This window comes from Priapulus caudatus, unplaced genomic scaffold (assembly GCF_000485595.1).
Source record: "Priapulus caudatus unplaced genomic scaffold, Priapulus_caudatus-5.0.1 Scaffold2441, whole genome shotgun sequence".
Lineage (NCBI taxonomy): Eukaryota > Metazoa > Priapulida > Priapulimorpha > Priapulimorphida > Priapulidae > Priapulus > Priapulus caudatus.
In genome coordinates, this window is record NW_014579502.1 from 17,317 (window position 1) to 29,096 (window position 11,780).

Here is an 11,780-nt window from a genome sequence, read left to right on the forward strand (position 1 = left end):
AGAGACGCGGACGGACAACAACGGTAAGCAAGGACAACATATTGAGCCAGCGCAGGCCGGTTGCAGCCGCTGATTTGCACAATCAGTTTGAAACTGCCAACGGGCCAAAAAATGTGTAGGCATGGCTAAAATATTATCTTAAAGCCGTGTATACTTGTAAAATTGCACTCCCAAACATTTTCTGCACTCCCACAATACTCATTTCCTTCTGGTTAATACCCCTAAAGCAAGATGCACATGGATGATATCTATACCACCATATGTGTATAAGCTTTACTATATACTATACTTATGTATACAAGTTTTACTAGTAATATTACTGATTCTACATACACGATGCCAGCTTGAAACAAACTTGACTCGAATCGAACTGCTAATCGGAGGATAACCGACACATATTGCCATCCACACACGGTGGATTTAAGTATTATGAGGCCTTAGCATCTTATCACTACGGGTAACGAGCAGCGAGGAGTGCCTACCATGTTCGCCTTACGTGCATCATGTACCTGATGCAAGCCACGCACGATGGCACTCAAGCGCATGCTCGGCAATCGAATAGAACGCTACGCCACGGCACGCCTTGCCTTTCACGCAATGATTTAAGACGCACATCAGGTGACGTTGCAACAGCCCCAACATGCCTGCCGACTCACGCACGTAGCAACACCAACACAAGCATAAACGCACGCACGTCTACGTTTACCGATCACAACCACACGCACTACCTAACATCGTCAACACCGCACACACACACACATCATCGTCGATAGAACTTTTTTTAAGTAAGCCAAGTCTGCAAATTTCCATATTCTACCCCGGGCCCCGACTTTGGAAGCGCACGTCTCTACGTGGTATGACACCGCAAACTCTCTCCAAGTTTTGCCCACAGCTGCTCGAAGGCAGTCCTTGAATCCGACTCGATATGTTGGCCTGGTTCTGGGACTTGGAGACACGCTGTGAACGGCTGCCGAATACGCCTGAAGAGATAAGAGAACGAGTTAGTTTCTCGGTTTCCCACGCGATGTAATTATTTAAAATTTTTTATTGGTTTTTTCTATTTGTTTTTTTATTCATTTATACAGTGCGAGGGCCCCCATGACCATTTTGCTTTGTTTTTCGGTAACAGGCATCGCCCAGTTACTTGTAATGGTGCCAATGAAAGTTGTCAGATATCCACGGAACTAAAATACCCAGGCTGTCCTGCCTGGTTTGCCTCCACGCCATTCACATAGTTCCCAAGTTGTGCATGTACCCGACATGAACTGTTGTTAAAGAGTGAGATGGCATTACTAACCCTTCTCTGAATCAAAATGTTCCCCGTGGTAACCCTACAAGTTGCAATCGTTCAACAAAATGTCCTGATTAAATCTGGCAACACTTTCTGTGCCCGAAGAAATCACACTGTAAATTCGCGCACGATGTCAGACCTCACCTGAATCTTTATAACCTCAATGTAGTTTGCAGCCAGTTCCTCTGCCTGCCTCACAGATTCCTGAGATCAGAAGAAATAAATAAATTCATGGCCATTCTTATTCTTTCCAATTCATTACAATTCCTACGGACAAGACAATACTTTATTTTATTTATTTGTCTATTATTACTAATATACTTACGTTTAGTGCAGCTAGCTTGCCCTCCAATTTCTGCTCTAGCTCTGCTGCAGATTCTAACACAAGTGACAAGCAGTCTGTTCGTTTAAAGTTGACTTTGCTTGGGTCGTAAGCCGTATATGTCTGAAGTTGAATGAACACGAAAATCTGGTGCACTTACTGAAGATATTCTGGTGCCACGGTCTGAGATTGCACCGGTCTGAAATTACCCCCAGCACATCGTGTGCATGCGTGACGCATGCGCAGTAGCGCTGGATAAATGAGACGGCAGTGGTCACAGTCGGATTAGAGTCTGGCAAAATGTGAATAATAAATGAGGGTAGATTCAGACTGGGGTAATCTCAGACCGGGCTGGAATTGTTCCCGAAAATTATATCTTAACCTGGGTGCCCATAGGAAGGTAAATTCAGACTGGAATAGCCAGCGCCTACCTTCTTATTTCTGTCGTCCGCCTGCTTGAATGTGTTGAAGCAGCAGCCGGCTTCCTCAAACTGCTCGTGTGTGAACTCATCCTCACCGTCGAACGGGCAGCCGACGAAGCGCGTGTACGCGTTGAACTGTGCAGCAGCAGAGGCATGGAGCATGAGGGAGAATAACAGTGCACCCACCACACAGGGCATATCTCTCACTGATAACGGTAACTAACATGGTTCTGACTGTGGCAGCCCTCCCTGACACAACTCTCACCTCCATAGCGAGCACAAAGTCATCCTCCACCAGCGTGTCAAGGATCGAGTTCACCGTCACCTTCATGAGACCGATCGTCTGACCCGACGTGCTGCCCGACCTGCACAGGGGTCAAGGTCATGAGTCAAAGGTCGCGCGGAAAAGCGATTCGCCATTATCGATTTGTGATGATCATGCGTGATTTTCATTATTCGTGAAGCGCAGTACTACTACAAAGGATATGAAGAGCTGAGAGGGTCGAGTATTTTACATAATTTAGAGGAAATTAGAGAGAGAGAGAGAGAGAGAGAAAGGAAAAGAGAGTCAAAGAAGGAGAGGGAGAAAGAGAGAGAGAGAAGAAAGTGAGAGAGAGAGAGAGAGAGCAAGAGAGAGAGAGAGAGAGAGAGAGAGAGAGAGAGAGAGAGAGAGAGAGAGAGAGAGAGAGAGAGACAGAGTAAGAGAGGGAGAGAGCGAGATATAGAGGGAGAGAGAGAGAGAGAGATGGGTACTTACGTGTCAATGAGCAGTAGAACGTTCTTTGGGGACGAGGAACCCTGTATGTACCTGAAACGTGCCAAGCAAGGATAATAACGCAAGGATACTTTACGTATTTTCCCTCGAGTTGCAGTTATACACAGAAACCACCTCTATGGGAAACACGCCTATATAAAGCTACTTGACTCTCACATACAGGGTTGACTTTATAATTGCTAATGGGAAGAAAGCAGCAATTAACACTGCAGATTTCATCAGAATATATTGCACATACAGAAAGCACGTTACTGCAGCAATAAGCTGTCATGGCCGCCACCTACCACGGTCGACGACGCACATCAAACATATCGGGTTCGTCGTCCGGTATGTACCACTTGCTCGCTGTTCGCAAAGAAAATTGTACATTAACGTAATATTTATTACCTCCGCCAGGGGCGTGGCGGGGGTTATGTTTTCACCGGCGAATGTTTGAGTGTTGGTTGGTTTGTTTGTGAACATGCACGTTTCAGTTCACTTCCGCTAGGTGCGCTGGCTGTAGACTTACAAACACGCAAACACAGGCTAAGGGGCAACCACAGTCCTCCCCCACCTGCACGCTCGCACTAATCCGGATCCAATTAATTATTCATTACATTAATTTTTCCACGTAATTAATTATTGTGTGTGGGAGTTGGGAGAGAATTCAACGCTGCCTTGCGGGTCTGCTCTCTCGACTGCTCTCATTACATTATATAATTACATGATACTGCAGCTGAAATGACCATCTCTAACACACCGCCATACACATGATATCTTTACGATTCACCCGGATTCTCTCTATCGGGTAACTTGAGCTCCGACTCACAGGGACTCCCAGAGAAAAGTCTCATGAAATCTGTATTGCACTGCATTGTATCTATACGTGTGTGTTATGCTGGTAAGCCTAATAGAACCTGTATTGCACATTGTACTCTATCTATACGTGTGTATATTGTACCTAATGGAACCTGTATTGTACATTGTACTGTATCTGCATGTGCATGTCTTGTATCTAATGGTACTTGGCACCTACGTACCCAAACTGCATGCGCTGCCCCCTTCCCACACTCGAGGATACCCACTGCCACCAATGTAGGGGAGCTCGGGGAAATCCAGAATCGTCAAGCCAGACGAGCCCGCGAATGTCCCGTCGACAAACATTAGAAATTTCTTATTGATTTGCAATGTTTGTTGTGTGGACAAAGATGTAATGTTCTATGCTGATACGCAAAAACCAAATGCCTATCATAAGACAATGTTACGAGACATTAAGGGTATTATTGGCAAGCATCCAAACATTCGTATGCATAAATAATAACATAACACGTAAACTTAGTTTAGTAAACAGCGCGTAATGGATTTGAAGTTAGTAATGGTGCGGACACTATTTCAGTATCAACTATTTTTAATCAAAAATTTCTCATAAAATAATCTGTCCGATTTTTAATATCTTTGCTACTTTTTATTATTACAACTCTTATCTACATAGATACGGAGTAATGTGGTCTGTTAACATTGTACGTAAAAAAGTCGTTACAAATTGTACCGAAAATCTTACTTGGTGGCAGTGGTAGATTGAGCCTATAGAGCGATCGGGGCATCCAATCTGTCGTGGAGTTGCTACGTAACCTGGGAGGATGTGCGCATGAAACCGGTTCTTTCTGACTGCCAAAATACTGCCACATGATCGAATGGTCGTGCTCTATGTTATGCCGAAACATTTCGTCCATGCCTCGTGACCAGTTCAATCCGTTTAGAATCTCTGGGTCTGAAATAAGAAAAAAGGCACACGCGGCAAATGAGAATAAGAAAAAAAGAAAGAGGGGAATGGAAAGTTAATATAGACGAGTCACTAGTTTCTCTCATGGTTCTCCTTCATCCTGTGCCTATCTGTCTTCCTTCCTCTCTGGCTTCATCCCCACATTGCTCTGTCCCTCTTTCTCTATCATCCTTTCTCTCTCCCTTTCCAACCCTCCTAACTCTGTCTCCTTTCCCATCCCTCCCTCCATCTCACTCAGTCTCCCTTCCCATCCCTCCCTCCGTCTCACTCAGTCTCCCTTCCTCCATCTCCCTTCCCATCCCTCCCTCCGTCTCACTCAGTCTCCCTTCCTCCATCTCCCTTCCCATCCCTCCCTCCGTCCATCACTCATTTTCCTTCCATCTCTTTTCCCATTCTCCTCCCTCCGTCTCTCGTCTCCCTTCATCCCTCCCTCCGTCATCCCTTCCTCCATCTCCCTTCCCATCCCCTCCCTCCGTCTCACTCAGTCTCCCCCTTCCTCCATCTCCCTCCCATCCCTCCTCCAATCTCATCAGTTCCCCTTCCTCCTCTCCTTCCACTCCCTCCCTTCCGTCACTCAGTCTCCCTTCCCATCCCTCCCTCCGTCTCACTCAGTCTCCCTTCCTCCATCTCCCTTCCCATCCCTCCCTCCTGCTCTCCCTTCCTCCAATCTCCCTTCCACACCATCCCTCGCTCTCACTCAGTTCTCCCTTCCTCCAGTCTCCCGTTTCATTCTTTTACCTCCCTCTGTCTCACTCAGTCTCCCTTCCTCCATCTCCCTTCCCATCCCTCCCTCACTCTATCAGTCTCACCTTCTTCCCATATCTCAAGAGGTATGTGAACGGACGAGTAATCGAGACTGACATTGTCCTTGAAGCGATCGCTCCACTGCAAGGTCGGATCGTTCTCCTCAATGTCCTTGGCATTCACAAATTCAATGTCGGAGCGCTGGCGGATAGAGAACGCGCGTTAGCAATCAAGATGTCACACTGACAGCTGTAAGAACGTGCATTTAGAGGCCAAAACAACAAAAATATAGTCGTTGTTACCGTTACATGCCAAAAAAATAGGTAGGTAGGTAAGGCGAAAAACATTCTATTTTCTTTTTAAAATATTTTATTTACGAACCATGGTCCGAAGGTTGTGCATTTTGAACAGGAACTGTCACAATTCATTTTTTTTTTTTTTTTTTTACTTTAAAGAAACTGGACAAATAAAATGTTTTAGGGTCAACTGGAATAAAATAGGTCGGTCGGGAAACGTAACCACACCTATATTTTGTTTTGGCCTTACCTGGGCCCGAATTTTGCCCCCGCATTGACGACAAGTGCCATGATAGCCCTTTTTTTCCCTTTTATTTTTGTTATTGGTTTTTTCCGAGTTTCGTTTTTTTACTTTCATTTATACGTCAGCCCCAATTGACAATTTTGCTTTGTTTTTCACAGTACAGCACACGCCAGTTACTTGTATCAGGTCGCCAATGAAGTTGTCGTTATCCACGAACTTAAACTACCGGCTGTCCCATGGCTAGGTTTGCTCCACCGACATTCACATATGTTCCCAAGTTGGTGGCATGTACCCGCGATGAAACTTTGTTAAAGATGAGATGGCACTTATAAACCTTCTTCTGAATGCCAAAATGTTGCCCGTGTTACCTACGACGTTGCAATCTGTTCAACCAAAACTGTCCCTGATTAAATCTTGCACACTCTCGCGCCGCTAAGAAATCACACTGTGAATTCTCGCGCACGAGTTCTCAACTCACGCTCAATCTGTTATAACCTCAAGATAGTTTGCCAGCCCAGTTTCTCAGCCTGCCTCACGACGATTCCTGGAGACTAGAATATACATTCAATTCATGGCATTCTTATTCATTTCCATTGCATTAATCAATTCCTACAGACAAGACAGATCTTTATTTTATTTTAATGATTATTACAACTATAACTTACGTATAGCTGCAAGCTAGCTTCCCTCCATTTCTCTCTTGCTCTGACCCTGCAGAATTGCTAACTACAGAGTGACAAGCCAGTCCGTTCAGTCTTAAAGTGACCTTTATTGGTCGTAAGCGTTTATGTCTTGAGTTGAATGATAACAACAAAACCCTGGTGCATTAATGAAGACTATTCCGTACACGGGAGATATGCACGTGTCTAGAAGTTACCTCCCAGCACGTCGTGTCATGCGTGCGCCTCGCCAGTAGCGCTAGAATAAATGAGGACGGCAGTGAGGTCACAGTCTGATTGAGGTCTGGCAAATGTGAATAATACAAATGAGAGGTAAATTCAGACTGGTTGAATCTCAGACCGGGCTGGAATTGTTCCCGAAAATTATATCTTAACCTGGGTGCCCATAGGAAGGTAAATTCAGACTGGTTTAATCTCAGACCGGGCTGGAATTGTTCCCGCAAATTATATCTTAACCTGGGTGCCCATAGGACCGCGGCAGTCTCATTTACCCAGCGCTACTGCGCTTTACACCCAGCGCTACTGACGCATGCGCACAACGTGCTGGGGTAATTTCAGACTGGTGCAATCTTCGACTGTGACACCGGGAATAAAATGTACAAGAAATACTTAGACATCAAAAACAAACAGCTGAATATGAGTGTTGGTTGAACCCTAATCCAAACCTAATTATGAGTGCACCAGGAAAAACCAGGCTCCTGCAATAGGCCTGGGCCTAGAACCATGATTTCCACAGCAACTTCACCACACACAGACCCACCTTGCTAAGGCTTGCAAATGCTGTCGCATTGTACACTTTTCCCTGGAGAACTGCCCCAACATTTCTGGCCCATGACATAAACCTAATCATAATGAAAGAGGGGTGTTATTAGCCTTAGGCTTAGGTACATAATTGAAAGTGAAGATAACAATATTATCATTAGCTATCATGCTTTTGCTCATTTAATGTCTCTCTACACAGTATTCAATGTAACTCTCCACATGTGTTTTGTTATTTAATGTCATTTGTACTAACTCTCTGGAGATACTTCGGGACAACGACAAATTCAATATATATTAATATTATTATATAGATTATAGACAATAATACTTATTATATATGTATACGACGACATAGTATAGCTGAGAGGGTCTATGTCCCCCAGGGTACTGCCAGAACGTACCCTGGTACTACTACTAGGGTACGTACCTAATATGCCGGACCGTACCTCGCCTACTCCACTAACGAGTCTAGGGAGTCGCCTACGCCTACTCCCTAACCCTAACTCTAACCCTAACCATATCAAATAGTTACCAGAGTACGTTCAGGTATACCGGACCGTGGCGTACCCAGGGTACGTTCTGGCAGTACCCTGGCCCTGGGGGACATAGACCCTATGGCTATGAGCCATAGTAACATTAGTATATCATTATATGTATATGACGCCAAAATTTGGACCAAAAATATACTTTGTAGATACATAAATATATACAGCTGCATGATACATACAATGTGCTATCGGGAAAGTCCCCTGTTACTTCGTATGGCGTCAAAATCACTACCAAAACAAATAAGACGATAATTCTATCCTCCATTGCAAAACAAGAGCACAGCATCTTCAATACCGCACTGCCGCCTGTTGCCGAATAACAAAACCATACGAAACTAACTAAAACCGTAGTATGATGCTACGAGAAAAGAAAAGTGAATATTATAGATCGTATTTTATCATGTACACGTGCTGGCAGCCCGCCCGGCTCCACTTTGACCGTATAAAAACGGCCAAAGTAAAATTATCATAGCAGTCAACGGCTACCAACGTCCGAGGTCCAATTCCCCATATATAAATATATATAGGCATAACGCGGAAGCAGGCGACAGATATCCACATCCAGGTGTGGCCTTATTTTGTGATGAATATGCATTTAAAATGATTAGGGGGTATCTCAGCATAGATTTGCCTAATAAACTTTTATCAGTAGACCTCTGTTTATAATTAGGAGAGCGCCCTAGCATGTACAAAATGACTTCGCGTCCTTCCCCTTGCCTCCCCTGTCCCTCGCTCAGCCCCCTTCTTCTTCTCCTCTTCTACCGCCCCAGCTATATCTTCCCTACCGCCTTTTCTCAGTCTCCCATCCCCTCTCCCCCGCAGCAAGCTATATTATGAAGTTTACCTCAGACGGCACTGCACGCCTAACACGGTGCGCGCGCATCCGCAATATCTCCAGTGAGAAATCGTATTTTACAAAGATTATGCATTTAAAATAAAGAGGAGTTATCCTAGCATGGATTTATATGATACTATTCCATCAGTTGACATCATTTAAGAAATAGCAGGAAGATATTGCATGTAAGGTCCCCGCTGCGTTTACCAGCCAGTACACAATCTGGCTACGTTAGTGTGTTAGCGCATGCGCAATATCTCACCAGAGGAGTTATATTTTGGGATGAATATACATTTAAAATGGTTAGGGGATATCTCAGCATAGATTTCCCTAATAAAGTTTTATCAGTAGACCTGTGTTTATAATTAGGAGAGCGCCCTAGCATGTAGGGTACAAAACACCTAAGCTATGCCCTCGAGTCCTTCCCCTTGCCTCCCCTGTCCCTCGCTCAGCCTCCTTCTTCTTCTACCGCCCCAGCTATCTTCATTGCCGCCTTTCCTTCTTCTCCCATCCCCTCTCCCCCTGAGCAAGCTATATTATGAAGTTTGCCTCAGACGGCACTGCACGCCTAACAAGGTGCGCGCATGCGCAATATCTCCAGTGCGAAATCGTATTTTGCAAAGATTATGCATTTAATATAAAGAGTAGTTATCCTAGCATAGATTTATGTGATAACATTCCATCAGTAGACATTAATTAAGAAATAGGATGAAGACCTTGCATGTAAGGTCCCCGCTGGATATACCAGTCAGTACACAATCTGGCTACGTTAGTGTGTTAGCGCATGCGCAATATCTCACCAGAGGAGTTATATTTTGTGATGAATACACATTTAAAATGGTTAGGGGATATCTCAGCACAGATTTCCCTAATAAACTTTTGTCAGTAGACCTGTGTTTATAATTAGGAGAGCGCCCTAGCATGTAGGGTACAAAACAACTACTTTATGCCCGCGCGTCCTTCCCCTTGCCTCCCCTGTCCCTCGCTCAGCCTCCTTTTTTTTCTACCGCCCCCAGCTATCTTCCTTGCCGCCTTTCCTCAGTCTCCCATCCCCTCTCCCCCTCAGCAAGCTATATTATGAAGTTTGCCTCAGACGGCACTGCACGCCTAACACGGCGCGCGCATGCGCAATATCTCCCGAGAGAAATCGTATTTTGCAAAGATTATGCATTTAAAATGAAGAGGAGTTATCCTAGCATAGATTTATATGTTACCATTCCATCAGTTGACATCATTTAAAAAATAGGAGGAAGACCTTGCGTGTAAGGTCCCCGCTGCATCTACCAGCCAGTACACAACCTGACTACGTTAGTGTGTTAGTGCATGCGCAATATCTCACCAGAGGAGTTATATTTTGCGATAAATATACATTTAAAATGGTTAGGGGATATCTCAGCAGAGATTTCCCTAATAAACTTTTATCAGTAGACCTGTGTTTATAATTAGGAGAGCGCCCTAGCATGTAGGGTACAAAACACTTAAGCTATGCCCTCGCGTCCTTCCCCTTGCCTCTCATGTCCCTCGCTCAGCCTCCTCCTTCTTCTACCGCCCCCAGCTATCTTCCCTACTGCCATTCCTCAGTCTCCCATCCCCTCTCCCCCGCAGCAAGCTATATTATGAAGTTTGCCTCAGACGGCACTGCACGCCTAACACGGTGCGCGCGCATGCGCAATATCTCTCGAGAAAAATCGTATTTTGCAAAGATTATGCATTTAAAATGAAGAGGAGTTATCCTAGCATAGATGTATATGTTACCATTTGATCAGTAAACATCATTTAAGAAATAGGAGGAAGACCTTGCATGTAAGGTCCCCGCTGCGTATACCAGCCAATACACAATCTGGCTACGTTAGTGTGTTAGCGCATGTGCAATATCTCACCAGAGGAGTTATATTTTGTGATGAATATGCATTTAAAATGGTTAGGGGGTATCTCCGCATAGATTTCCATAATAAACTTTTATCAGTACACCTCTGTTTATAATTAGGAGAGCGCCCTAGCATGTAAGGTACAAAACACCTACTTTATGCCCACGCCCCCTGCGAAAGACTAATTAGGATGTTGCTCTGCGTGGAGCTTCCACCATTCCACTTCCTTCTCTTCGCAAAGAATGGCCACATCTTGTGCAGCAGCGACGTACTGTGGTAGCACATGACGTGTACTTCCGGTTCCCCTACCTAGCCTTGACAAGGGCCTGGATTACTAGCGAAATGAAAATAGGCCGAACAAAGCTTGAAAAAATCAATATTAGAAATTAAACATAAATTCTTGAACTTAAAATTAAAGTCATGGCTCTAGTAATGTGCTCTAAAAATAATACAAATATGCTGATTATGCTAGCAGTGCTACTTTTGTAAAAAGTGTAAAAAATGTGCTAGCACAATCGATAAGGCCCGTTGACTGCCAGGAGAATATTCCAGGGACCTTCCTCAGAGCAGTGCCACCACATTGAAGTAGCAAGGGTGCAATTTGCGATGCGCACCTTCTCTAGGCATGCCACACTCCAAGTTAAATGCTTAACGTCTGCATTACGTCATTTTCTTTGGGCGACAGGTCGCCGACGTGTCCACGCCCTATCCCTGTGCATTGCTATAGCAAGGGACCTTTCACAGAGCAGTGCCACCACATTGAAGTAGCGAGGGTTCAATTTGCGATGCGCACCTTTTGTTGGCATGCCACACTCCAGATTAAATGCTTAATTTTAAACCTTCACTTTAACCCCGATTCCCCCTATTATCTATGTAAGAGACTATTGCGGCTAAACGCACATGTATCACCCCATCTCCAACATATCGTTCTTGGAATTAATTTTGCTTGTGTCTTTTCTTTCCTTTTCCTCTCTGATGCTTCCTTCCGCGGCCGGCGGTCGTTTTAGCTGTTTAGCTGTTTGCAGTCAGTGTTTGTGGCCTTCGGCATGCGTAACACACTGTATAGATACATGATGCAACGTATAAATAATTAAATAAATGTATATATGTATGTATACGCACACGCACGCACGCGCGCGCACACACATACACACACGCGCGCACACACACGCACACACACGCACGCACACACGCACACGCACGCACGCGCGCGCACACACATACACACACG

At 44.8% G+C, this 11,780-nt stretch overlaps 1 protein-coding gene across 2 annotated transcripts in view; it reads right to left on the reverse strand.

Annotated features, from left to right (window-relative positions):
- LOC106818701 (voltage-dependent calcium channel subunit alpha-2/delta-1-like) overlaps positions 1-5,514 on the reverse strand; it is a 22,128-nt gene extending 16,614 nt beyond the window's left edge. For both annotated transcript variants that reach the window (XM_014823377.1, XM_014823378.1), the window contains exons 1-6: positions 5,382-5,514; positions 4,422-4,560; positions 3,095-3,155; positions 2,793-2,843; positions 2,301-2,400; positions 2,045-2,170 (exon numbers count right to left, since the gene is read on the reverse strand). In XM_014823377.1, coding sequence (XP_014678863.1) covers positions 2,045-2,170; positions 2,301-2,400; positions 2,793-2,843; positions 3,095-3,120 — 303 coding nt within the window. In that variant the 5' untranslated portion in view covers positions 3,121-3,155; positions 4,422-4,560; positions 5,382-5,514. The remainder of the gene's footprint in view (positions 1-2,044; positions 2,171-2,300; positions 2,401-2,792; positions 2,844-3,094; positions 3,156-4,421; positions 4,561-5,381) is intronic.
- Between the last annotated feature and the right edge of the window lie 6,266 nt (positions 5,515-11,780).